Consider the following 27351-nt stretch of genomic DNA (forward strand, 5'->3'; position numbering starts at 1 on the left):
ATATTGCTGAAGTTATTCTGGCTTCTGTGGACTCTAATGGCCTGGTGTTTCTCACTACAGACAGAAGATGGAATGGCTTCAAACAGAGTAGGTTCATATTAGGAAATATTAGATATCAGGAAAAAGTTCTTCACTCAGAACAGGGTCTTGAGGCCCTGGCACAAGCTGCTCAACCAAGGCCAGGTTGGACAGGGCTTGGAGCAGCCTGGTCTAATGAAGGCTTCCCTCTCGAGGTCAGGAGTTTGGAACTGGATGATTTTTAAGGTTCCCTTCCCTGATCCAGAGCTGCTCCCTTCTCCTCAGCTCTACATCATCCCCTGTATTTAACTCCTTATCGTCGCTCCACCATGGAGGCCGGGTTGACTCAACCTCCCCCTGCGTCGTTTTCAAGGATGTACAGCTGTATTTGCTATTTGGCCAAAGCGATTTGGATGTTACTGTAAATACACGGCCGTGCTTTGGTTGGTAGCCGTAGTCCTACGGCAGCGTTACTGCTACGGCTACCTGCTGGGAAGCCTTACGACTCAGCATACAACACCCCACATCGCTCTGAGAGCAGGACAGGGGTGATGCCTTTCCTTCTGCAGAAGGAGAAGGGCGCAGTTCCTATTAAAAATCGGGATTTTCCCGGCGGAGCGCGGCCCGTCCCGCGCCCTCCCCCGCTCCCGCCCGCCGCCTCAGCGCCCCTTCCCACAATGCCCTGCCCGGCAACAGCGTCCCACGTGACCCGCGGCGCCCAACATGGCGGCTCCCAGCGGCCGCCGGCCGCAGCCAGCGGGGCCGGGCGGGGGCAGCGGGGCCGGGCCCGGGGCTCTGCGGGGCGCCGAGGAGGACGCCGAGGGTCTCTACGTGGCGGTGGAGCGGTGCCCGCTCTGCAACACCACGCGCCGCCGCCTCACCTGCGCCAAGTGCGTGCAGAGCGGCGACTTCGTCTTCTTCGACGGGCGCGACTCCGAGAGGTACCGGCGGTGCTGAGGGGAACGGGCTGGCCTCTCCCTGCCCTGCCGCGGGCCGCCTCGCCTCGGGGGCCCTTCGGGCTGTGCCTCGGGGATGAGGGGCCGGGTTCTGCCCCTTCCCCGCTGTCCCGGGGCTCGGGGTGTGGGCGGGGGAACGCGCCGGGGGCTGCCGGGCCCACCCCGGGGCTGGGGGCGGACATAGCAGGACCCCCGGCACGGGCCTTGAAATGAGAATTGCTTTAATAATAATAATTAAGGAATCACCCCGACTTTCACGCAGTCAGGTGCAGAGGTCTCCGTGTCGCTTACAGAAGCTCCAGGCAGTTCAGGGCACAGAAATCCGTACAGTGTTATTTCAAACGGGTTACTTGTTTTCGTCAACACTCCTTGAAACAGGAGTTTCCTGGATCGTTAAGCGAAATTAGGAAGGTGTATAAGAAAGAAACTAAACGTTTTGTTGTGTGTAGACCCATAAACGTGAACACCCCCTCCTTTAGCATTACAAAAAAATACTCCACTTGAGTTAACCGTGTGCCATCCTGCTCCTTTTGGGGCACTGGCTCTCCCCGAGGGAGGCTGGATGAGTGCTATGCCCATAAACAAATTTTCTCATGATATGACTCAGATGGCTCCTCCGTCGCTGTTGTTCACAGCGTGTCCATCCCAGATTCTTAAAAAGTCTCCCAGTGCCGTGTCTGGAATGGCTCTGATTCGTGGCTGGCACTGTGCTCTTGGTCCCTCTCTCACAGCTTGGTTAGCAGCTGTTGGGAGCGATTCCTGGAGCTATTTTGGGAAAGTGGCAAGCAGCGGGTGGGGTGGTGGTGTCCTCGCTCCAAAGGCTCCTTGTGTCCCCAGAAACAAGGGGATAGCAGTGCCTTTCACCCATCAACATCCACGAGAGAGCTGTCAGCCAATGTGACACAGCTTGCAGAATTGAGACTTTAGTCTGTCACTGGATGGCTTTCCCTTTTTTTTTTTAATATAAAAAAACTGTGTTGTAGAACCACAAACTAGATTTAGCCTTTCTAAAATAGGTAGAAAACGTGTAGTTGTGTGAGACTGCTTAGGGTTTTCTGCAGATTCTATTAAAAGATTGGATACGGAGCTTGGAACATAAACCAAGTTTCGGTTTTTTCCTGTCTCTTTTGCAGCCTTAAGTTTTTGGCTAAATATCAGGTTTAATTATAGAAATTCAATTGTAGCCTTTGTTAGAGTTGAAGCACTGTTTTTCTGTATTAACCAAGGCTTAAGAAGTCTCTGCCCATCAGAAAAATGAAGTCATAAAGAAGCAGCTTTAGCCAGAGAAGCAGCAGTGTAACAGAAAACCCTCTTTATCTTCTCACATGAGACAGGATCAGCTTTTCTGTCTGACAGTTGTCACTGCATCCTCCTGAGAAGCTTTCACTGCCCCATTTGTCTGTGGCTGGAAAAGCTCCTGTATATTTACGTTGTGTTTTTAACTGCAAGGATTAAATCTAATTTTTTTTTTTTGGTCTTTTTTTCCCCCTCTTCTGCCTGAATCACAGTTCCATCTCTGGGGGGTCACTACTGTTGTATTAACCTGGGGCCTCCCTACACACTCCATTTCCCCAGGCTTTGTTTCTCCTGCTGCTCAGAACTTTTCCATTAATGAATTGCAGTTGTGCAAGCCATTTAAAATGGCAAATTTATTCAAATGAATTAAAGGAATAGCACACCTCTATGAATAACACTGTGTTGACAACCTAAATATCCTCCATGGCTGCAGGAACACTGTGTAGGGCAAAAGCTTGGGTTTTGAGGATAATGGGATTATGTTTAAACTGTGCCTGAAATACTTTGTTTGCATTCCCTAATTAATATTTGGAATGACTGATGTAAGTGTGGGGAAGAGGTCAGTTTTCTTTGTTTGCTCTTTGTGAGTGTCTCTGAATTTCTTGTGATGTGAGCCCTTGGAGAGGGGGAGATGTTTGAAATGGTGACCAAGCACCACCAGGGCAAATCCATGCAGGGACAGGTGCAGTTCACTGGCTGCCTTTCAGCTGGTGTTTACAGCCATCATTATTTATTTGTTTATTTTATGCCTTCTAGTAGTACCTGGGTTAAGTTTAGATCAGCCAGTGCTGGAGGAGTGTCATGACAAGGGCTTTGCTGAGTGGCAAAATTCAGAACATGGAAGTGTTTGGGGACACTTGGGCCTCCCATTTGTCTTTTTAAAGTGTTACAGGTGGGGGAAAAGGATCATTATCTTCCTGGTTAAATATAAAGAAACCAAGCATTACTCCTTGTATCCAACAGTAGTTTATTTTTATAATTTTCTTGTGAATTTTCCTTATATGAAGACAAACAATTTCGTGTTCCAATTATTTCAGATTTCATGGGGCTATTTTGTGTGCTAATTTTTAGAAGAGCTACAGTAAAATTGGAAGTTTTTCATCTGTCTGGCAAAAATCACACCCCGTATCTGTGAGGGGGAGCTCCTCAGCTGTTAAGATTAATTACTTAAGGAGAGCTACAATTAAGGATGAGTAGTCCAGAAGTCCTCCAGTAAAACAGTCACTGTCATCCTTCTTTTCATGAGTAATGTGTTGTATATTCAAAAGCCAAGCTGGCATCTTGATGTTGGTCTCAGCTCAAAGGTTCTTCTTCCTCCCGGGAGTGTCCTCCAGCCTGTCATGTGCATGAATTCTCACAGTGTGTTTCCCAGACTACTGAATTGTTTTGCTTTGTGTGTCTGCAGATGGCAAAAGCCAAAGACAATGTAATTGTGACGTCTGAGCCTGGCTAATTTCTCCAAGCTATGGGTTATGATTAGGAATAGCCACTGTTTTTCAGCAAGGGAGTTGCAGTGGATATAGTGCCCTCAACTCCTTCAGCATTAATCAGCTCCTGTAGATTAGGAAGCCCCTCTCTCTGGTTTCTTCTCTCTAATCATGAACATGTGGAAATAAGCCAGGCAACCACAGAAAATCTCACCTTAATGTGATAAGACTTGAGGAAAGACAAACATTTCATGGGTAATTCAAGACATTCTCTCATCTCAGTTTACATTTTATGGGAGTTCCTATAATAATTCATCCCAAGTTTTGTTTCTTTGCCAAATTGAAAGGCTAAAGATATATAAAGAGAAACGAGTTGCAGGATGCAATGCAATTGAAATCAGAGCTATATAAAGAAATGGAAATGTTTGCTTAGGAGAAACCTGCTGGAGAAGTTGGTAGGAGCTGTTCGACATCGCTGCCGGAGCGCGTGGTGAGCTGGAATTTCTACAGGCTTCCACAAATATTTCTGTCTTCTCTCCACAGTCAGAACTTAAGTTATTCCTGTATTCTTTTACGCATCATTCAACTTTTTGCTGATGTGATGGATGGCAATTGGGTAATTCTCTTTAGAGCCTGTGCCCATTAATCCAGCTTTGAGCCCAAGAATTGCCAAATTACCCCAGCGTTCTGCCTGTGTGGCTGCTGAGCTCTGTTTCTGGGCCAGGGGATTTTTGGAGGCAGCCAAAAATCGGGGTGCAGTAGGTGTGCGCTGCTCTGTGGTAAACAGGAGGCTCATGCAGGGCCTTTTGTCATTTCCAGGGTGACTCCTGGGGTGAGGACACACAGGAAGAGGGGACACGCTGGGCTGAGCAGCTGGGCTCCAGTTGCACCACATTCCTCCAGCTCATGTGTGGCCTCTGGCTTTTGTGCCAAGCACCTGCATTTGGTTTTGGTTTGTTTTAGAAGGAAAACAGATTCTTTTGCTTGACTACAGAAGCAGCAGCCAGTGGTTTTGTTGTTTTAATGCTAATGTCATCTGGGAGGGTGGTTACACATGCTCTGAATCCAAAGGTAGTCACCAGGCTTTCAGATTTCAGCACTTGAATGAAAAAAGTGAAGCATTTTGAAGTTTTACCTGAAATCAAACCCACAGAGTAACAGAGAGGGAAATCCAAGATGTCATTCTGTCAAGGCTTAGTGTACCATTATTTCTAAATAAAGCTTAAATATCCATGAAATGAAGGTAAAATCATAAAATTATATGGTTTGGGTTGGAAGGAACCTTAAGGACCATCTAGTTCCAACCTCTGCCATGGGCAGGGGCACCTTCCTGCCCTATCCTGCCTGGCCTTGAACACTTCCAGGGATCTGGGGACATCTGCAAATGTCACAGCTTTGTTAGAGTGGAATTGTCAGTTCTGTATGTTGCAGAGGAAAATAGAAAGAATTGTGGAACAATAAGGGGGGCAGAATGTGGCTTCTGTGTACTCAAAGGGTGAAAACACAGGATGATGAATCCTGAAATATTCCTTTCTGGTCAATTCCCGTACCCTAGAATCCAGTGAAGCAGAGCTGAAGCAGACATTTGGGTCATGGGCTATGTGAGATAATACTGTTAATTTCTCCAGTGGCTGAAGGCTTTTAAAGTACTCGGTGTTTTTTGTAACACACAAAATACTGATCTTGCTAAGCTATAAATCTAGGAATAACAGTACTTTGCTATTTGTTTGATAGTTTGACATTCTGGTGTTTCTCCAGCTTAGAGGTTCTGTTGCAATTCCAGTGAGACACATGCTCTAGAGTTCTGCAAGAGTTTTACACATTGAGCCATTAACTTCCCAAGATGAAGACAGATAGCTGAGGTTTGGAGCATCCCCAAGCTCCAATTTTATTATCTTTTTCAGACAACTTACAGTGCTGAAATTGTGCAAAATACCAATAAAAGAATTTAATCTCTTCCAGGTTTTCAGACAAGAAAGAGAGGCTTATGCATCTTAAAACCAAACAGAGAGAATTCCAAAAACAGTAAGTTGTATTTATTAAATTGATTTAAAATCTAAGAGATCTCATAAAATGAAAAAGTCTCTTTTAACACACTGTTGCTGGAGGCAGACAGAGTCCAGATAGTCATAAAACTTTCAATCATGTTTTTTCCTCTAGTGTTTTGAAGGCCATGGAAGGGAAAGAAATAACTGATCAGCTGGTGAGTTGCTCCAAGTGTCCCATGGTTTTTAAACTCTCCAAATTCCTAGTTCTCATAGTTTAAAGTTACAGTTTACCTTGAGGGCATTGTGTTGCTTTCCCAAATAGCCTGTTGTAAGCAAAACTGCGATGGGCTCTGCCCAGCAGAGTGTTCCAAGCTGAATTTTTCATTTCTCACTAGATGTTTGTTCAATAACTTATTTTACCGATTGACTTTATACTAAGCACTCGTTTTGTTTGTGGCATTCTTCTTTGCACAGAACACTGTATGAAATATTTAGTTGTTTGATCCATTCAAGAGCATCCTGCTACTTTTGCACTAAAGCTGCTGGCTTTGTTGTTAATCATTAGTTCAGTGTGTTTGAAGTCGTTTGTGCCCTAGAGTTGCCGAATGTTCTTTTTCAGAGATGGAAAATAATGTCTTGCAAGATGAGGATTGAGCAGCTGAAACAGACCATTTGCAAAGAAAATGATGAAATGACAAGACGTGAGTAATGCCTGTGCTTTTGTGATGTGGAAAAACTCCCTGTGCCTTAGAGTGAAAAATCAATTGAGGTGAATTTGAGCGTTAGGTTTTTAAAAAATGGTGAATTTCAAAACCATCACTTCCTAAATCAACATGAAGGCAAATCACTGAGTGGATTTTGGCCTTTTTATGCTTGGGTTTTAATTAGCAAACAGCAGACATTATTCAGCTGGATGGAGATGGTTTTGCAACAGCTTTAAGAGCAAATGCTTAGCAGCCTGTGACTCTGGCTGTGTCCCTAGAGATGGCTTTATTCAGTGTAGTGTTTCTGATCACTTCCTCTTGATAAAGAGGAGCAAACAGCTCTGCAGCTGTCACAGATTTCCTGAAACTGCTGAATTTTAACCCACACCTGTCTGAAAATCCTATAATCCTACTTGAGCAAGAGTCACTGAAATACAGTGTAGGCTCCATTCAGAAACTTCAGTTTTTGAAATGAAAAAAAAATAACTGTTTTACACTAAATTTGCAGGGTCATTTTTCAGAAGAGAATATGCAGCTCTCCTTACCACCTACATGCAAGGGAAGTAGAGGAAGCATATTCAGAAGCATATTGATTGAATCTGGGTTATTTTTATAGCTTGAAATTCAAGAAGAGCCATACAGAGAATGGAAGCAGAGGCATAACCTGAGAAGACTCATAAAGAATTAGCACGGGTTGGGGTGACAAATCAAAAAGGCTGAGATGCAAAATTATTTTCAATTATTAAGGAGGATGGATAGTAACAATAACGAATGGATGATAAAGAAAAGGTGAAGGAGCAGACAAGTTTGTTAATTAACAGGAAAGAGAGCAAATAACAGTGCAGAGAAGTCTGAAGCATTCGTTCAGTGCTGCCTTTGTTTCATCTTCCTGCAAAGAAAATGTGATCAGCTGCTTAGCCAGGTTAAATTTTACATCATGAGAGGACTGCAGGCTGAGGAAAGGAATCAGACAGCTACACATTAGTTTGCTTTATGGAAGCATTTTAAGCATTTAAGGAACAAGCTGAAGTGGTCTGTGGAGTGCTTGGGAACACGTGAGGGGACAAGGGTATCTGAGGAAGTTGAAAACAGTCCCTGCTTTCAAAGGGAAGGGAGAGAACCTCAAAGTGATGACACAGGCATCCTCTAACAGACCTGGAGGGGCTATGCTGGTAACTGATAGATAAGGTGGTTAAAAATTTGCATCACTTGGTTATGATATTCATGTCAAATCCATATTTTGTTATTTACGTCATGATATTCGTGTCAAATCAACCCCCCATCTGGAGATCAAGTGGTGCAGTGGAGGATGTAGCAGAAGCTGCACATAACTTGGATTTGGGCACTGTCTGAATCTGTCTTGTGAGCAAACAGAATTTGCTCTGGGTGTAACCCCTGCAAGGTCATCACAAAAGGTTATAAAAGCTGCATTCAAAGAGCAGGGACACTGGTCAAGCTGAGGAGGTGAGACAGGTGGAGCTCAGCAGGAGCCAGTTCCTGCCCCAGATCTCTTCAGTATTTCCCATAATAGCTAAGTAGAATAGAGGGTGGAATGGAGGAAGCCAGGCTGGATGGTGAAACGACTCCTGGAAATCAGGACCAAATTCAAAATCGTGCAGATAAATAGACAGCATCATCTAAAAAGGACAAAAATCAAGGTATACATTGTTGTAAAGAGAAACAAACCCAGAATGGGGGATGGTGGTGAGATTTAGCAGGAAGGGATCTGGGGAATTGCAAATTAAATAAAAATTATCAATCTTGTGCTGCTCCAGAAAGGTTCAGGCCTCTTTCTGGGTTAACTAATACAAATGCTGTATTTAAGATGGAAGCAGTTAGCCTGCTGTGTCAGGTATTGCTGTTGCTTCAGTGGAAGTCTGGTGTCCAATTTAAACAATTTAAGAAAGATACAAATCACCTGGGGAAAATCTGAGTATTGGAAATGAAACAGAATGGCTAAGAAAATTCATGTTTGGTTTAGAGAAGAGAAAATTGAAGAAAAACAAACTTTTCAGTTGGTAGAAGATTATTGTTATAGGGATTAGATTAGATTATTAGATTACTTTTTGTCTTTTGCCTGTGAAGAAAGGAAAAGAGGAAATCAATGTGACTTTAAGGAATTAAATCACCTTTTCTCACAGTGCTCTGCTCTGAAGGTGGCAGAGTGTTAGGACCAGCTAGGGAGTGGAGTTCTCCATTTTCCCACTCTTCTGTGGAATTTATTATCTGCAACTTTTGCAACTTCTCCTGATTCACAGTGCATTTGATTAGATTTAACCTAGAAACTGAGCTGACTATTGCCCAACTGACCTATTGTTAGCTCAGTTGCTTTTGGAGAGAGACCAGAAATGAATTCCAGCTGTAAGTAGCCAACATCAGGATTCAACTTGGTCACTTTTGGGCCACACTGAAAAGTGTGAAAAGGTTGTTTCTCTGCTCTTGGATGTGGCATAGTTTAATTTTCTGAAATAAAAACCATTTCTAGAACACTGGGTTCCTGCTTTTGGAGTTGACTCTCCTGGAGACCTCAATAATTGGTGGTGCTTAAAATAATATTTTAAAATCTGTGTGTTTGCCTTCCTTCTGTGCAGAACAGTTCAAGGAGACAGGCTTGCAAATACCTGGCAGAGCTCTCTGGGCAGAGATCAGTGTGCCTGGGCTTGCATTTATCAGGCAGTGCAGGTGTGTGGGACACAGTGCTGTCCTGAAGTACTCCTGGGGACAGGTATTTAATCACCTCATAAACTGGGTCATAAAGCAGAGGTGCTGTGCACAGAGCAGGACAATTGTTTATGCACTGGGACTGCTGAAGAGGAAACGTGAGTGCAGTGTCTCCCCTGCTCCCAAATAATTGCTGTTGGACCTGCAGGGAAGGGAGTTCACTCTGAAAAAGTAGCCTTTCAAGTTGAATATGAATGTGAAAATTGAACAGATGGATGTTTTCCTCCTCCTCTGTCTCCTGCTCATTAGGCAAAGGGAGAGTTTGGGACTATGAATACAAGTGTTAATTGATTTTCTGTTGATGTTGCAGGACTGTTTAAAGGAAAAGGAATTACAGCTGACACATAGGAATTCTGGTATTGCTCAGAGAAAAGTGGATTTTTCTGTTGCTCCTTTAACAAGGGTCACTTTTTTATATTATATAAACCTGAGGATTATTAGTTCTTATCTGCATGGAGGAGCTTTTCTCACCTCCTTTAATTTGGGACTTTGCATCTCCCACATGCCAGATCTTCCTTCCTAACCGACACACCATGAATTGCAGCAGATCAGATGACTGGAAATAATTCCTGATGTTCAGAGAGAGCAGCCTCTGTGTCTGCAGGGGCAGGCACACTTCAAACTAGGGCACAGGGAGAGTTTTAAACATTTATTTGGGGAGGGCACAAATCTTTCCCTGTGCTTTTAAAGGTGGCTGACTGTCTGTTTGTGGGAGCTTTACTGCAGCTGCTTATTTTATACCTGAATTAGCAGACTGTAAGATCATCAGGGTTGCAAAAGACCTCTAAGATCATCAGGCCCAACCTTGGATACTTCAAGACTCTCTTGCAGGGTATTTTTCCAAGCCTCAGTGTGCCTGACACGTGGAGTGAATCCAGGCAGTTGCAGCACTTCAGCACAGGAGCACAATTCCCATTTTGTGAGTGGAAAGGGAGATAGCCAGTGTTCCCTGTGGCAACAAGGAGCCTGCACTGTTGGGATCCAGGTGCTGTGAGAGCACATCCAGGAGCGAAGCCCAAATAACCCACACTAACAGCAGCAGAGGAGCCAGAAATGGTGAATGAAGATGCTATCTGCACTTGATTTTGGCTGCAAGCAGGGCAGGGCTTTTTTGGCCAGCATGATGCAAACGTGTACAGTCAGGGTATTTCTGTCAGGATGATTACCTCAGGAGTTTAATTAAACTGGGAAATCTTGGCTTTTGTGCTCCAAATCCAAAAATAGCTGGGTAAAAGATAGGGAAGGAATAATCCCAGTTGCAGTCTCTTTGGAGATCTTCAGAGGAGATTAAAAAGTTTGTACCACTGAGCAGCTGGAAGAAGTTAATAGTTTAGCAGGGTTTTCTGTTTTAGGCTGCCACACATCTTGTTTTCCATAAATATTAATTAAGCTTTTCTCAAGCTTTTCCTACAAGCACCTCCCAGCTCCTTTTCCAAGGGATAACATCTTCTGCTGTTCTCACAGACACAGAGGGGCTGCTGAGGATTAAAGAGGAGAACCAGAAGCATTATCGCAGGGCTCAGAGGCACCAGGAGAAGAAGGAGAAGATCCAGAAGCACAACAGGAAGCTGGGAGACCTGGTGGAGAAGAAAACCTACGACCTGAAAACGCAGTACGAGCACCTGGCAAACCTGCGGCGGACGCACATCCTGGAGCTGACCTCGGTCATCTTCCCCATCGAAGAGGTGAAGACAAGCATGAGGTATGGCAGGCTTGTCCTTTTGGGGTCATTTGGCTTGGCTTTAGGCAGCCAGAAGGGAGTTGTGTCAGTCTAAGATAGGTGGTCTGCCTCCCTTAGGGTCTGTGGGGAGGAGGAGTTGTGTTCTCACCCACAGAAGAATCTGAATCTGAAGGTGCTTGCATCTCCCCACTGAGAGATCTGAGGTGCATGTCCAGAGTTAAACTTCCTTAAAATATGTATTCCCCTATCCCTGGAAGTGTTTAAGGCCAGGCTGGACTTGGAGCAGCCTGGTCTAGTGGAAGGTGTCTGTGCCCATGGCAGGGGTGGAATGAGATGGTCTGTAAGGCCCCTTCCAACCCAAACCATTCTAGGATTCTACAAAAGCAGGTAATTAAAAGTCCCAGAGAAAATGAAGCATGAATGAGAATGTGAAATCCGGGAGAAAATGAACTCCTGGAGTGAGGAGTTTTTCAGAAATGGTCTATAAGGTCCTTTCCAACCCAAACCATTCCTAGATTCTACAAAAATAGCCAATTAAAAACCTCAGAACAAATGAAAGAAGTTTTGGGACTGAGGAGTTTTGCAGGAGCGTTCTGACTGTCACTTTGCCCTGAGTGAAATCTGGCTCAGGGCCTGCCAAGTCCACCTTTGCTTCTATTTTCAACCACCTTTTTTCAACCCCTTGTGGCTCCTGCAGGGACCCTGCGGATGTGTCCTCAGAGAGTGACAATGCCATGACCTCCAGCACTGTGAGCAAGCTGGCAGAAGCACGGAGAACCACGTACCTGTCCGGGAGGTGGGTGTGTGACGACCACAACGGGGACACCAGCATCAGCATCACGGGGCCCTGGATCATCCTCCCCAACAACGGGGACTACTCAGCTTACTACAGCTGGGTGGAGGAGAAGAAGACTACACAGGGACCTGGTAAGGGGCAAGGCCTGGTTCTAGGCAGCTGGGACACTCCAGAAGCTCTGGGTGCCAGCAGAAGGCACTGAGGAGCAGTAGACTGGTCTATTTGTTCTCATCCTGAGGCAGAAATAAATGCCAGAGTAGGGATTTTAGGAGAAGATTTAGGAGAACTAGGTGGTCTTTTAAAGTCCCTTCCCACCCAAACCATTCTGTGATTTTATGATTAGTCTGCTGAAAACTTTTGCATGAAATGCTCCCTGGGATGCACAGCACAGTGAAATAGAGAAAGTTAATTATTCACAGTTTTGACACAGTTCACATGTCATCATCTTAAAAGGAATTCCAAGAATTACTATTTTCTTCCAACTTCTGACAGATTTCACTGGAAATGATTGCTAGATTCAGGCTGTTCTCCATACTGAGAAATGACATATTCCAGAGTAGACTCCAGGAACATATTAACACACCCACCGAGGCTTCATTTAAAACAAAGATTTCATGTTGTTTTTATTTCTTTCAGATATGGAACATAATAACCCTGCTCATACCATCAGTGCTGCATTGTGCTATGCAACTCAGCTTGTTAACACTTTGTCTCTCATACTTGATGTAAATCTTCCCAAGAAGCTCTGCAACAGGCAAGTAAAAACACAGCAGAGGAATCAGTGACCTTAGATCAGTTTAATTTGAGGAAGAAAGTAATGAATTGGAACAGCTTTTGATAACATAGGTGGCTCATGGATTTTTGTGCCGTTTGAGGGGAGGGATAGCAGGATTTTACACCACAGTTAACAGTCCCTCCCTCCTTTTTTACTTCCTGAGAGGGAGACCAACCATCTCACAGTTGCAAATAACACCTCAACAATTGACATATTCAGCATCCTCACATGAGAGATGAAATGGCACTTGCATGAGTGGCACTTCTCATTTTATTGGACCCCACTGTGCTTCACAAAATCCCAGCCCAACCCAGCAGCTCTTGAACAGCTCTGCTGCCTCCTGTGCTGTAGAACAAGTCCTGTCATATGGCATGGCAGCCACATTAATGGCTGTAATTCCCAGTGGGATAATGGTGTCATTCCCAATGGGATAAAACCCCCACGGGGAACACACCTAGGAGTGCACTGCATAAACCCCTTTTGGGATGAAGAGCACTGCTAGAATTTTGGTGTCTGTGTGGAGCAGCTGGGATCTTGCACAGAAGGAGCTGCAGACCTGGTCAGACTCCCAGGGTTCCCAGAGGTGCTGCTGAGATTCTTTGAAGTGTTTTAAAACAGTGGTTGTCAAAGTGAGGGCACAAAAGCTGTGCAGGATTTCAGCTTTTCCCCACCCTGTGGCTGGAGGTTTAGATCTTGAAGGCCAACCCAAACCATTCTGTGATTTTCTGATTTTGTTTGAGTGTTCAGCCCTCACAGAAGGAAAAGGTTGGGAACAGGAAATGATGCAAGATTTTAAAGGAGATCTGAAACCGTTTGGCTCTGGTGGATCTGAGTTTCCTACAGTTCACACCACCTGTCCTGTGGAAACTGGTGAGGCCAGGGCAAGCAGAGCTTGTTGATAAAATGCTCACAGTCCTGCTAGGTTTAAAATTAATCTCCTCAGCACTCTAAAACTGGTTGTAGACTTTGAACAAGTGCTCGCTGCGAGGATTTTTACTCCAGGATTTGTTAGGATGCCAGGGCACGGAATGCTGATGCCTCCAGTAAGTGTATTTTCACAGCATTTTGCTTTCTTGTTATTTTTGTGTGTGTGGTGTTTTAACAGTGAATTCTGTGGAGAGAATCTCAGCAGACACAGGTTCACACGGGCAGTGAAGAAGCTGAATGCTAATATCCTTCACCTCTGCTTCTCTCAGGTAGGGGGGGTGAACATTTGATGTCTTTAAATAGCATTTTAAATATCAGCTGTGCCTGCTGGTTTCCTTCAGGGCCTGATCATGTTTTTTTTTTTCCCCTTCCCCATGTCAGCATGTAAATTTAGATCTGTTGCACCCCCTGCATACCCTCAGGAACCTCATGTACCTGGTCAGCCCAGACACCGAGAACTTGGGCAGGTAAGAAAAAAATATGAACTCTCCTATGGCTGAATCCCTTTTGAATTTTTGCCTTTGCCTTGTTATTTGTGAGGGAAATTGTCTTCTGCTGTGCCTATGGATCAGTCCTCAGCACAGAAATCGGGGTAGTTCCAGGAGGAGGAAAGAATGGACAGAAAAAGGGGCTCGTGAGTAGGGAATTAAATTTCACAGATGTGTGTTTGTTGTGCTTCTGCCTATGGCAGGCTAAGCTGGAGGCTTTGCAGCTGATGAGGGATTTATTCCCCCTACACCCAGGAGCAGGAACTCCTTCCCTCCAGGGAACAGCAGCACCAATGCCAGGCCCATGCTCCAAGGGTGACCCTGCCCACGCCTTGCCAACATGCAAATACCTGAGAGCATCCAGTAACAAACCCTGAAAAGAATCCCAGGCAAACCTTTCCCAAAATACTTCCAGTCAATGAACTGCCTAGACCAAAGCTGACCCTTCAAATAATGTTCATTTATATGTAAATTAAGATTAAAGACAGCTGTTCTCTTAGCTTAGAACGTGATGGAAAGAACGTCAGTTCTGGCCTGCACACACCAGGTTTAAGAATTTATTTCTTTTTTTACAAATTAAATATAAGAAAGCAAACAGCTGATTGCCCCATTGGGATAACCCAGACACAAGTCACTTGTGCCCAAGACAGTCTGCAAATATTTGTTTGATGTGCCTGGTGTTTTATTCTCCCCTTAAACACAGTAATGTTCTGAAATCTACTTTTCTGCTTTGTTCTCTTGTACGGATTTGGTTTTATTCAAAAACCTGCAGTGCCACTAAGAGGAGCTGCCTGTTCCCACTTCCTTGTGTTCTCTGGATACATCCCTATGATTCAGCCCAAAGATTTGGGGAACCACATCTTTGTAAAAGATTTTGGACAGAAATCTGTGCTTGCTGCTGCTTGCCTGAAAATAGAGTGCTGGAAATACCCAGAGGATGGAGAGCTGTGTCCTCAAAGGAAAGCAGCTGCTCTAAAAGGTCCAGGGGCTGCATTGGGCACCTGTGCAGGTGTCACAGAGCTGCACATGCATCAGCTGGGTCCAGAGGGTAAAAGAAAGGGTTACAGGAGAGCTGGATAAAATACCCACCAGGCTGCTGAATGGCTTTACAGACACCACTGGGAGCAAAGAGTCTGAGCTGGTTGAAATGCGGCCCGTGCACTTAGCAGAGACATTAATTACCCACAGGAATGAAGGTGGGGATTCTGTTTCCTTCTGTCATCCTCTCAAGGCTGGATGAGTTTCTGGAATGGATGCTGTCATCAGGCAGGAGTTGCTAGGCTCAGGACAGGGAGAACGGGTGGGACGCAGTGGCCTTTGTTAGACAGGAGGTGACTTGAGATGATCTAATGGTCTCTTCTGGCCTCAACCCTGATGACTCCCTTCTTGAGTTGCCTTGTTAAGCAAAAGGCTTTGCCAGGAGGCAGCACTCCCATTCCTTTCCAGACCATGAAAGAGGAGTGTTTGCCTTTAATTTCTCAGCTGGCTGCAAAGTTTGCAGCAACCAGCTCTCTTTATTTTCCTTTAGGTACCTTAGCCTGTGGTTGCCTGACAATCTCCTTTATATGCTGCTTTTTTCATACACTTATAATTTTACCAAGCTTTAATTATCTGGATTAATATTTCCCATGATAAATCACTGCTTTAGGCTCCTTCTCCCTCTAAGGCTGACTAAACTCTTGGCTGTGTTAAATGGTTACTGTGTTTAATGGTTGGACTCGGTGATCTTGGGGGTCTTTTCCAGCCTAAACGATTCCATGATTCCATCAAATTCTTGCTCATGTTCACGGGGCAGTTTTGGCTTGGAGTGAACTCTGTCAGGGACGCTGCTTGCTGTGGGGAATCCACCTTTTTCCATGGAATACGGGCAGCCCAAAGCAGTGGGATGGAGCAGGATGCAATCGCTTCTCCCACCAGGCAGTGGCAGCAGGGAACTCTGAGTCACAGCACAGGTGGGACCCTGCAGGACCATGGAGATCCAGCCCATGCCCTGCTCAGAGCACAGCCAGTGCCCAGGACTGGGGCATCTCCCTGCCCAGGAAAGGCTGAGGGAGCTGGGGCTGCTCAGCTGAGAGGGGCCCTCAGCCCTGTCCGGCCCTGTCTGCAGGAGGCTCACAGACAGACCAGGCTCTGCTCCTGGGGGCCCAGCAATGGCACCACAGGAACGAGTGGGAACTGATGCCCACAAGTTCCACCTGAACATGAGGAAGAACTTCCCTGTGCAGTGACTGAGTCCTGAACAGAGACCACAGAGTGTGGAATGTCCCTCACTGGGGATATTCCAGAGCTGTCTGGACACAGTCCTGTGCTCTGGGATGTCCCTGCCTCAGCAGGGAGATTGGACCAGATGAGCCACTGTGGTGCCTTCCAACCTGATCCATTCTGTGATGCTGTGTGATGGGGTTTGGAGTGTCTCCAGGGGAAACCCCTCAGCCTCTCTGGGCAGTCTGCTCTGGTGTCTGGCCAACCTCAGAGTGAGGTTGAGGTGTTGCTTGGGGCAGAGTGGGAAGTCACTGGTGAGTTGTGCCAGACCTGCGAGTTGCAGGGTACAGCCTGACAGAGCTGAGCTCTCTTGGCCTGGCCAGGGCTGGTGTTGGAACTTAAAGCTGCTCCACATCAAGGCAAGATTCCCACCACTGGAGCCCTGAGTTATCACCAGTAGCTTTCTGTGTGTGTTTCTGTATCCCTGCCACAGCAGAACTGCTCTCCCAGCGTTCCTGCTCTGTGGTCTGGAACCCCGTCCCTTCCTCTGCCAAGTGTTTGTGTTCTCATGGTGACACCAAGTTCCCTCTGCAGTTCCTCTGCCAGCTGATAGAGACTTTGATCTCTGCTTTGCCCAGAGCAGGGTGCTGAGAGGACAGAGGGACTGATGGCACCGTGTCCTCACCCACAGGTCCGGCCCCTTTGAAATCAGCGCTGACCTGGAGGACTCCATGGAGTTCGTGGAGCCCAGCGCGGCGGGCGAGACGGACGAGAGCGGCGACGAGCACGTGAGTGACGAGGAGACGGACCTGGGCACGGACTGGGAGAACCTGCCCAGCCCCAGGTTCTGTGACATCCCCTCGCAGCAGGTGGAGATGCTGCAGAGCCAGAGCACCCAGGTGTCCCAGCCCATCGCCAGCAGCAGCGCGGGCGGGATGATCTCGTCCGCAGCCGCCTCGGTCACCTCGTGGCTCAAGGCCTACACCGGGCACCGCTAGCGGGCACAGGGGGCTGTGCCAGGAACCCCTCCCTGACTGTGCTGTAGTCAACCTTTACCTGTTCAGTTAAGTAGTGCCTGGAACAAAGGAAAGGTCAGACTTCTGTTTTGTAAACCGGAGAAAACCTTTTTATTTACCCAAGACGACTGTGACGGCCCCGTTTTGTAAATGAGCTCCGTGCTCCCCACGGATTCCGCGAGGGCACTTTGTGTCTCGGTTCTGTCTGCATCGAGGATTGTGAAAGGACCCAGCAACCTCCAGCTCTACTTTCTGAAGAAGAAACAGATTTTGGAGCGTTTGGATTGGGGTGAGCGCAGGGAAGGCTGCTCAGGGCGCGGTCTGGACAGTGGTGCAAACGCAGTTCCCACTTTCTTAACTCCTTACAGGGTTTTCCTTTGTGTGTGTGTTTTAAATCTGTCTTGCATAATGCAAAAATGCGTATTTCTAAATTTTTTTCATTCAGGACATGAAAATTATGCATTTTTAACATGTTTTCTAATCTCTGTTGCCATATTTTTAATACAAATGATCAGCATGGACAGGGAATTCACACAGCAAATTGCTCTTGCTTTAGATTTGGTTGTGAATCTTTACCCAGTTTTGCCACAGAATACTGGCTCGTTCCATGCTTGTTTCCACTGGTAGGTGTAGAAGTTTTGTGTTGTGCTGAGGCACACAGGCTCTGTGCTCTTTAATACCATACACCAAAGAAACACTGGACATTCTCTTGCTAGACCCACATTCGATGCTGATACAGAATTGCATTTTTGCAATAATATCCATCGGTTACCACACCACGTTGCCACTTTTTAGCATTAGAAAAACCTCATTTCAAGCTAATTTGGTGAAGTCACGTGCTCTCCACACTATATGTGTTTTTAACCCTATTTTATTGTATGTTCTTGGTGGGGTTTGTTGTTTACTGACTGCTAAGCTGGTTTGGTTTCCCTGGCACAGCTGGCTCGGGGATCCCCAGGAGGTGGGTGCTGAACGGTGACTCGGTGAGCCAGGGCTCCTTCTCTTCCTCTGCCTTGCAGGATGGGGCACCCACGGGGGGTTTGCTCAGCAGAGCTTCCAACGTTTACATTTAGAGCTGGGACAGTTCCTCCACAGGGCCAGCCAGGGAAGAGCCTCCTGCCCTCCCTGCACGAGGGAGGATTTCTGGCACTGCCCCACAGCTTGTGGGGACACAGCTCCTAACAAGGACGCGGTGACAGAGGGCACATCCCTGCCCGATCCCAGCTTTCCCAGCCTCCTCGCAGGGTGTGCTGTGGTGGATTTCTCTGTTCCTCTCCAGGCTGGCCAGCGCTGCCTCTGTCCCCAGCCAGGAGGGGTGGGAAGCCAGGTGTGGCAGTGACACCTGTGTGCCCCATGCCAGGGGTCTGGCTGAACATTGTATCACCCACCCCTCCACGGCAGCTTTAGCCCTGAGCTCGGGCATCTCTTGTCAGCAGTTTCTTCCAATTTTTTCTTTTTTTTTTTTTTTTTAAACCAAAGACCCTTAACTCTGCTCACGTTGTCAGACAACACCACCCTCGCTCCTGCCGTTCCTCTGCTCTAAGAGTTGGGTTTGTTTTAGGAGAACAGCCCAGGCCCCTGGACTGCTGCAGCCCAAGGGGGTCAGTGCCCCCAGCCCCGCTGCCAGGCCCAGCCCAGGCCTTTGGGCTCTGTGGCTCACAGCACTTTATCACTCACAGCTCTGAGCAACCAGCACACGCCAGTATTGGAAACTGGGCTCACAGCCCAGCCCCTTCAGCTTCCCCATGGATTTTGCACTGGACCTCGCCATCTAAAAACCTTTTTTTGGTTGTTTTTTAACAGGCATTTCAGTCCCTTTTTCATTGCTGCCTTTGCGCTTTGAGCTCTGGAAGGTCAGGCCATGACTCAGCCTCGTGCACTGTCACTGAACTTAGGGAAAGAAAATCCAACACAATAACTTTTCTAAGCCATATATTTCATATCCATGTTTTCCAAAATAATTTATTTCCAACCCTGTCATACTCTGAGAGTGCACAAGGGCACCATGAGGGTGTTCAGATGTGTTAAGAGAGGGCTTTTCATGGAACCTTTTTTTGTAACAGAACACAAGGTTGTGGTGGGGTTTTTTTTAAAGTGTTTTGCACATGTGTAGCTGAGGAAGAACAGTATGTCCAAACCTTGAGTGCAATCACCAGGATTCATTTCCCAGGTTGTTTGGGGGGTTGGGGGAGGGAGGATGGGAATATCTGTAATTATAGATATTTGAAGGCAGCCAGCTGAGAGTTTACAAAACATTTTGTGTAGCATGAACACGGGAATTTCAGTTTGGGCCGGGATTTCTGGTCCTGACCAGTGGCCTGGGGTGGCCAATTCAGGCTGCCAAGGAAGAGCCTGATTTTTGGGGGCCCAGCCCTGTGCTGAAAATCAGGTGCCTGGGCAGGGTCTGGGGTGGGGACCTCTGGGGGTGGCTTTTTCACCTGCGGAAACTCGCGGCCCCTCTCTTGCAACTTCCAGACTTAAAATGTAACTAAACACAAATGGTTTGGTTTTTGTTGGGTTTTTTTTGTTTTGTTTTTGGTTTTTTTTTCTTCTAAATTTTATTGTATTATTGCAATAAATCTTTAACAGTAATTTTTTTAAAGTTGTATATTTATGACTGTTATTTCTGTGTGGTTTGTTTTTCACCGTGCTGGGCAAAGAACACAAGAATTTCCAGCCTTCAAAGCATCACAGGGACCAGACCTGTTACAGTGCAATCAGTTGTACAGCGGTGGAATAAGCAATACCCATTCTAAAAAAATACTCTTACATAAAATAACTGCATCTCCATGGGAGCAGGGGGTGGAGTCCTGCACAACACCCACACACGCACACATCCCTCTATGTACATGTAAACGGATAAACCTCTTGGGTGAGCCTGGCTCGGGGCTGCTCCTGTGCTGGGGGATGTTTCTGCAGCTGCTGGATTCTTTCTTCATGCAAAGGCTCCTCGTTACAGGCTCGTTTTGGGATGCAAGAAGGTGACTTTTGAAGGATGGAGTTACTGAAGTGGTGTCAGAGGGGCAGGGAAGGCTCTGCCCACGGGCCCTGGCAGCCCATGGATCACAGGCTGCTGGACCATGGGGGAGAAATAACCCCTCCCACTGCATTTTTTGTGATGTATCAGATGGGAAGGAGCGATGGCCCTGCGATTCCTGGCTGTTGGACACTCGGGATTGGGAGCAGCAGCCACCTGGGGCTCCTGCACTCAGAGCTGGGGCAGTTCATGGCCTCAGTCACAGCACAGTCGGGTCATGGCCAGCGGCAGAGCAAAGTCTGGGCCGAGCTCAGCTCATGCAGACAATGCTCAGGCCACTTCTGCTTAAACAGGACCAGCAGCAGCAGCTTTTGGCCTCTGCCCACTGTGGTTTGTGGCAGGAGAGCAGCCTGATAATGCCCTCACCTGTCCCTACACCAGCACTGCCTGGACCAGCCAAAGGCAGGTGGGAAGGAGAAACAGCCCCAGGTGAGGCTTCAGCACCATTTCCACCGTGCAAGAAGTGGGAGTGGAGACACAGCTTGGATCTGTCAGTGCAGTTTTGTGCAGGTGTGAAATCCTGGAATGGTTTGGATTGGAAGAGACCTTAAAGATCACCTCATTCCACCCCCTGCCATGGCAGGGACACCTTCCACTATCCCAGGCTGCTCCAAGCCCTGTCCAGCCTGGCCTTGGACACTTCCAGGGATCCAGGGGCAGCCACAGCTTCTCTGGGCACTCTGTGCCAGGGCCTCAGCACCCTCACAGGGCAGAATTCCTTCCCAATATCTCATCCATCCCTGCCCTCTGGCAGTGGGAGCCATTCCCTGTGTCCTGTCCCTCCATCCCTTGTCCCCAGTCCCTCTCCAGCTCTCCTGGAGTCCCTTCAGGCCCTGCAAGGGGCTCTGAGCTCTCCCTGGAGCCTTTTCCCTTCTCCAGGTGAACATTCCCAGCTCTCCCAGCCTGGCTCCAGAGCAGAGGGGCTCCAGCCCTTGGAGCTTTTCCGTGGCTTTACCAACAGCTCCAGGGCATAGGGGCAGATGCTGCAGGAAGGGACCTGGGTCCAACACAAGGAACTGAACTCTGCTGCAGCATCCCAGGATTTCTCCACAGGGAACAGGGCCCAGCAAAGGGAAAAGCTGCTGCAGAAACAGCCAGGATGGAGCAAGAACCCAACCACAAGACTCAGCCACAGGCAGCTTTCTCAGTGCTGTCCATGCCAGGAGAGCCCCAGAGCTTGATGAGAACTGGAAGCTTATGGACAATGGAAATGTTATTACAACTTCTTCACAGGCCTATCTGGAAATTCAGTCCAGACACTCCAAATGCTCCCAGGCAGGCAAGTCAAGCACATGGTGCAGTCCTTCATCCTCAGTTCTAAACACTGAACTTTGTAAATCCAACACTGGATTTTATTTTTTTTTAATTGCTTCTTAGGAAGAAAAACCAAAACCCTAACATTGATCAGACCTTGGCTTCTCCCTGAACCATCCCTTAAGGAAACAGAAATCTGCATTTTACAACATTACAGGAAAAAAAAAAAAAAAAAAAAAGCTTGCAGGCAGCTCAGCATGGCAACATTCAGAACCAACCCACTTCTGGCTGCAAAAGCTTGCTCCATGAAACAATTTTTAACAGCAGTGCTGTGCAGGAGGGACAGTTCCGGCAGACAACGTAATAAATGATGTATAAACCTGCCCACACTCCCCAGCCAGCCTGGGGGAGGGCAGAGATGGGGTAGGGTAGATAGCAAGTTGTCCTCTGGATTTACCTGCTCCAAGAACAAAATAGCCTCATGGTATTATTTTATCCTCGTTTTTCCCCTTGTTCAACAAAATCTTATACCCTGTTCCAAATAAAATTACCTCACTGGCCCCTTATCTAATTACAAAATATTTTCCTCTGCCACTCCATTACAGCCTCACAGGGACTTTCCTCGCTGCTGTCAGCCTCAAGTTTTCCACAGTCTTGGGTGGGGGGGCAGGAAAGCAGCTTCTTTTCCTTTTCCCCTAATCAAAATTAAGCTGAAGGCCTTTGATGCCGATGGTTTTGGCAAAACAACAGCCTGGAGGTTGTTTTGCTGCTGGTCTGGGCGCAGCCGAGGGAGCAGATGGAAGTTTGGGTGAAGCCTGCACCCTGTTAGAGGATGAAGTCAGGGATTAAGGAGGGATCCCGCTTTTCCTCTCCCTCTTCCCAGCCGATTACAAGGCAGCCGCACCCTTCTTTCAGATTCCTAATTTCATTCCTCCTGCTTGTCATCATGTCTGCAGTGCAGGGAGGCTGAGCAGCTCTGGGAGGGGTGGCTGACACCCGGTGGGTGGCAGGAGCAGGTGAAGGCAAAATATAAAACCAGCACATCCTTTAAACCTCCCTGAAAAGCCTGAGCTCACTAAACCCACATTTCAGGCTGCCAGGGCTCGATTTTCCTTCTCCCACTGTCAAAGAACAAAAGCCTTCAAAACCCTCTTTTGTCCTCCTGACGCTCCAAAACCAGGTGAATCACTCCCTGGGAGCCCAGGGCAGGTGGAGGTGGGTGGCTCAGCCTGGCCCCCACAGGCAGCAGTTTTCCATACCTTGCTGATCCAGCACCAAAGGATAGAGAACAGCATGAGCCAGGCACAGGGCCACCCCATCCCTGCCTTTTCCAGCGGCTCCCTGGGCTTGGCAGGGCAGAGGAAGGCCCGAGGTGAGCCCCATGGGAAGGTGGCACCAGCTCTTCTTGCACCAGGTCAGAGATTTCGGCTGCTCCAGCTGGAATGGTGAGAGCCAGGAGTCCATCCGTGCCCTGAGAAGGGGCAGAGGAACAGCAACAGCACCAAGTGGGGGAGAGAAAGACGTGGCCAGGGCAAAGGCACGGCTGCCCCGCTCCGTTGGGCTCCCTGGAAAACGGCTGCTGCTCCCCCGATGGAGCTGGATGCGGCTGCTGGACTGAACAAGGTCCATTCCCAGGCTTCCGAACCATCCACCCTGCGAGGGCTCTAACGGGAGGCTGAGGTCTGGCTCACAGCATGGCCAGGAATGGATCCAGGGAAATTCTGCCACGGATTCCACGCTCCGCTCCCGTTCCGAGTGCGAGGAATCGCCGTTGATCCGGCACAAACCTCTGCGATTCTCCTGGAAAGCAGCGACCCACAGCACTGGCAGGAGAGGCCAAGGGCTGCAGCACAGCAGGGCAAAGCACTGCAAGGATTCTTCTTGCAAGGGAAAACTCCATACAGAGAGATAGGAAAGCTTCTGGCACACCACAGAGCCAAGGCAACTCCACACTGATCCTGCTGGACCCACACTCCGTCCTTGAGCATCCAGGGAATGGGGCAGGTGCCCACACAAGAGCCAAGAAGCGGGAGGACCAGAAAGTTTTTGCAAGCTTTACACACCTAGCACCAGAATTCCCGATGAAAGGAGCCTCTGCTGCACGCAGGGCTGGCAGGAAGGAAAGGAAAAGCTGGAATCTGTGACTCTTACAGCAGGGAGTTCTCCAAGTACTAGAGAGCTGGGAGTTTTTGTTTCTTTGTTAGCAGGACAGGTTTGCTAGAGAAAGCACATTGCACGTCTGAACTACAGCACAGCACCAAGTTTCTGCCACGTGTTTTACAGCATTTTTATTTTGGGGCAAAAGTCTTACAAGAGAATGTCTGGTAAGGCAGATCTAGAATGCACATTTTATTTATGTAAAAAAAAAAAAAAGAACCAAAAAAAAAAAACCCCAACCAGACAACATGGGTAAGGTAGACAAGAACTTTTTTTTTATATTCTGACTATACAATAATATTTCTCTTTTTTTTTTTAATCCACTGCCACACTAATATAATGGATCTGCTCTATAGTCTAAAGTTTGTTGTCCAGTTAAGTTGTCTGCAGCTTCTTTAAACAAGTTGACCTTTACCTATTTAGAGTTTCTTCTCAGAAACATTCATATATTATACAGGATATACAGATTTTGAAACAAGACACTTAAAAACACACACACCTATAGCCGCAACACTGGGATAGCTGCATTGTAGGGGTTACCTTGTTCAGCCAGCTGTAGACTCTGTATGTACAATTAGTTTTTATAGTGTTATTTACAGAGATGGACTAAAAGCTCTCTTTTAATCTAAAAGGTAAAGGCTCTTGTGTTTGAGTATGTGCAGTTTCATAGCCCTGTGGGGGAAAAAAAAAATAATCACGACAATTATATACACTGTAAACAGCACAAGGCATGAGAATCTCCTCCTCCTATCCCAAACAATCTTGCAGGAAAGTGTTTGTGCACTAATATTCCTCTTCCACCTCTGCTCCAGCTCCTCTGGTTTTCTTATGGATCGCACGGTTAAAGCTGTGGCAGGCAGGGACCCAGTGATTGTCATGGAGACCCAGCTTACAGCCCGGGATGCCCTTCTGGGAGCGGTGGCAGCACATCCAGTAGCCAGGCCCGTAGGGCAGGGCCTGGCAGTAGGGCTTGGGGTGCCACCGGCACAGGGACACGTCCCCCTTCACGTATTTCTTCTTGCACTGCTTGCAGGGGTCTTCCCGGTAACGAGGGTCGCGCACCCAGCGCGAGTCCGCCGGCCTGATGTTGTAGTACTCAATGATGAATTTGAAGTAGTAGCAAGTGCATTTTAGGGCAACCAGGCTCCTGGTGGGAAGCAACCCAAAGATCTTCACGATGATGTGGTGAGGCAAGAAAGCCATGTACTGCTGAGGCTCCAAAAGCTGTTGGATTTTAAACCTGGTTTCCAGAAAGTCATGTGAAACCTGCCGCTTTAGGCAGGAAGCGTCAAGTACTTGCAAAGCCCCTTCTGTGGGAGGGACGGAAGGGGCCGATGGCTCTGTAGGGACACTGCTTCTGACACACGATCTAGCAGATGCCAGAGCATCCTCATCCTCGTTTGGGGCTACTTCCCCTGGCTTCTCCTGGATACTCTCCCGCCGTGGCTGTTGCTCATGAGCAGCAGGCTGCTCACCCTGGAGGAAAAACAGCCTCCCTGGGAGTGAATCCTCACCAGAACTGGAGAGCTTCTCCTTCCTGCACCCTTCCTCTGTCTTGGTGACTGATATACTGATGCATAAGGGCTCCTTCCTAGCAGGATGCTTTGGGAAAATTACAGGCTCTTTCGACATACAATCAACAGTCGCATTCTTGCTCTGCAAGGGATCCGCTGGCAGCCTGGCAGCAGCTGGACACGGGGACAGCAGAGCCCTGGGAGGCTCAATCTGCGTTTCAGTGTCATTCCTGCCAGCTGTCATCGCCAACACCGCGTGGGCAAGTCCCGAATTCACATTCCCCACCCGGGTATCCAGCCCCGAAGGAAACGGCTGCCGAGCAGAGGCACCGCCATCCCACAGCTCGGTGGCGCCCAGAGGGCCACAGCGACCTCCGTAGCCAGCCTCTGCCACCCCTGCCTCCCCCAGGCCGTCCCCCTGAGCCGGGTCCCCCTTCTCCCCGTCTCCCTCGGGCTGGGTGCTGCTGGCCAGGAGCACCCTGCCGACGTTCCTGCGGAAGCTGTTGTTGCGGGAGAGGCTCCCGGCCTCGCGCTCGCTCTGCCGCCTCAGGCACTCGGACTCCAGCTTGGCCACCATGTCCAGCACCCGCACGGGCTCGCCCTGGGGCTCGCCGGGGCCGCGCTCCGCCTCGCACGCCCCGCCTGAGGAGAAGGGGTCGGAGCCGGGCGGGGCGGCCTTGGGCTGGGCGCTCAGCCTGGTGGCAGAGGTGGCCGTGCAGGTCTTGGCACAGTCCACCAGCAGGGCGCTGGCCCGCTGCTCCAGGAACGCCACCATCTCGATCACCGACAGGGAGCGGCCCGGGAACGCGCCCTCCCCGCTGTCGCTCCCGAAGTGCACCGAGCAGTGCTCGATGCCGCAGGCGAAAGGCTCCGGCTGGGAGTACCTGGCGTTCGCCTCCCTCATTCTTTCCAGTTGGATTTTGGCTTTTTTAAGATCCACCGATTTTTTCCTGCGTTTGGCCGTTCTCCCGTCGATGTCCCACGTGCTCTTGATTTTCATGGAGCCCGCGCGGGTGTTGCTGCTGCACTGCTGCGCCGCAAAGAAGGCGATTTTCTCCTTGGTGTTGCCAGGTTTCACCACAGCCCAGACATCCAGCGGCCCTTCCCCTTCTTCTCCCTGGTGGATCGTCGCAGACAGGGCGTTCTTCTTTTCCCTTGCGCTTGGAGCGTCCGCTGGGCCCTTCCCGTTCATATTGCACATAGTATTTGGATAAATAATCCCCAGAAGCTTCTGAGATGGAGTCACGAGGGAGGGTTTGGGGAAAACGTTCAGTTTGCTGCAGTTGGTGTATTTTTCTCCTTGTGTTGGTCCCTGGTGGCCTCGCAGGGAATCCTGGCTTATTTCTGGGGATCGCTCTTTCTTCTGTAACTTGAGATATGGCTTTAAGTGCATACCAGAAACCCTGAAAAAACAGAGAGGGAAGAAGTTATAGTTGCAAAATATGCCTGTCTGGAATTAGAGAAGGTGGCCCAGAGCAGGCACTAGCCCACACCTCAAAAGGAACCACATGAGAAAGGAAAAGAGCCACCAAGGCTGCAGTATCCACCCTTGAAGAACTTCCTGCAGTAGGAGAGAACTTCCCATCGGAGAAATCTGTTTCCAGGCAGTTGCGAGGAGAAATCCTACAGTTTAAATTGTATCAGTTGTGAAAACATAGCTAGTGGTTCATTCTTGAGCTAGAGCCATCCTTCTGCCTGTTCATTCCTTAATCCAGTTCTAAGGCACACGTGGGTCACAGGTTTATCTGGACATCAGCTACCACGCACGCTCTTTTCGGTAGATAAAATGTGGTTAAAGCTCAAAAGGGAAATTAGTAAGAGTAATTGTATTAACCAGAGATCCCAGGAGATATCTAATCGCCTAGTATCACTCAAAATCACACAGTGGTTTGGGTTGGAAGGGACCTTAAAGGTCATTTTGTTCTGCTTCCTTCCATGAGCAGGACACCTTCCACTACATCTCAGGTTGCTCTAAGTCCCAACCAACCCATCCTCGGACACTTCCAGGGATGAAGCAGCCACAGCTTCTCTGGGCAACGAAACCTTTCCTTTAGCATATTGATAATGGCAAATTTGGTGACTTTCCCATAAGAGCCCTTATGTTGCCACCCCCCAAAGTGACAGCAGCATGACACCAGCTGAGGACACCCACTCTCAAGGATGGGATTTTAGAGTCAGGAATTCCAGAGCTGTGAAGGACCCCTTGGATGCTGCTGACACTGCAGCAGCAGCCCCAGACTCCTCTGTTCTGTCACACCTCCACAGTCACCTTCCATTCAAAGCTCAGGAACGCCAGAACCCGGGGCACTGCCACACAGGAGACTCCAAGCTCTTCTCCCAGCTGTATCACATAAGCACATTACAGAATTAACTATAGATTATGTTTCCATGGTA

General features: G+C 48.2%; 2 protein-coding genes across 11 annotated transcripts in view; one reads left to right on the forward strand and one right to left on the reverse strand.

Moving 5' to 3' along the window:
* Positions 1–706: 706 nt before the first annotated feature.
* Positions 707–23678, forward strand: ATG14 (autophagy related 14). The gene is made up of 10 exons (XM_005528556.3): positions 707–959; positions 5660–5722; positions 5858–5900; positions 6305–6386; positions 10575–10812; positions 11489–11718; positions 12224–12341; positions 13468–13558; positions 13671–13756; positions 16671–23678. The coding sequence occupies exons 1-10, from the start codon at positions 742–744 to the stop codon at positions 16975–16977; spliced, it is 1476 nt and encodes a 491-aa protein (XP_005528613.1). The 5' UTR covers positions 707–741; the 3' UTR covers positions 16978–23678.
* The window catches only part of FBXO34 (F-box protein 34), a 39148-nt gene continuing 35345 nt past the window's right edge, over positions 23549–27351 (reverse strand). For all 10 annotated transcript variants that reach the window (XM_014257464.2, XM_014257465.2, XM_014257468.2 and 7 more), the window contains one exon: positions 23549–26360. In XM_014257464.2, the coding sequence (XP_014112939.2) occupies positions 24227–26360 (2134 nt within the window). In that variant the 3' untranslated portion in view covers positions 23549–24226. The remainder of the gene's footprint in view (positions 26361–27351) is intronic.

Source organism: Pseudopodoces humilis, chromosome 7, assembly GCF_049639895.1.
Source record: "Pseudopodoces humilis isolate 2021_Gansu_Grassland_sample_001 chromosome 7, ASM4963989v1, whole genome shotgun sequence".
NCBI lineage: Eukaryota > Metazoa > Chordata > Aves > Passeriformes > Paridae > Pseudopodoces > Pseudopodoces humilis.

What these genes read in the sequence shown, in the direction of transcription:
- ATG14 (XM_005528556.3), top strand. Translation starts at nt 742, where the DNA reads ATGGCGGCTCCCAGCGGCCGCCGGCCGCAGCCAGCGGGGCCGGGCGGG. An exon ending in GACGGGCGCGACTCCGAGAG is followed by an intron (nt 960 to 5,659) that starts GTACCGGCGGTG and finishes AATCTCTTCCAG; the next exon opens with GTTTTCAGACAAGAAAGAGA. An exon ending in CCCAAGAAGCTCTGCAACAG is followed by an intron (nt 12,342 to 13,467) that starts GCAAGTAAAAAC and finishes GTGTTTTAACAG; the next exon opens with TGAATTCTGTGGAGAGAATC.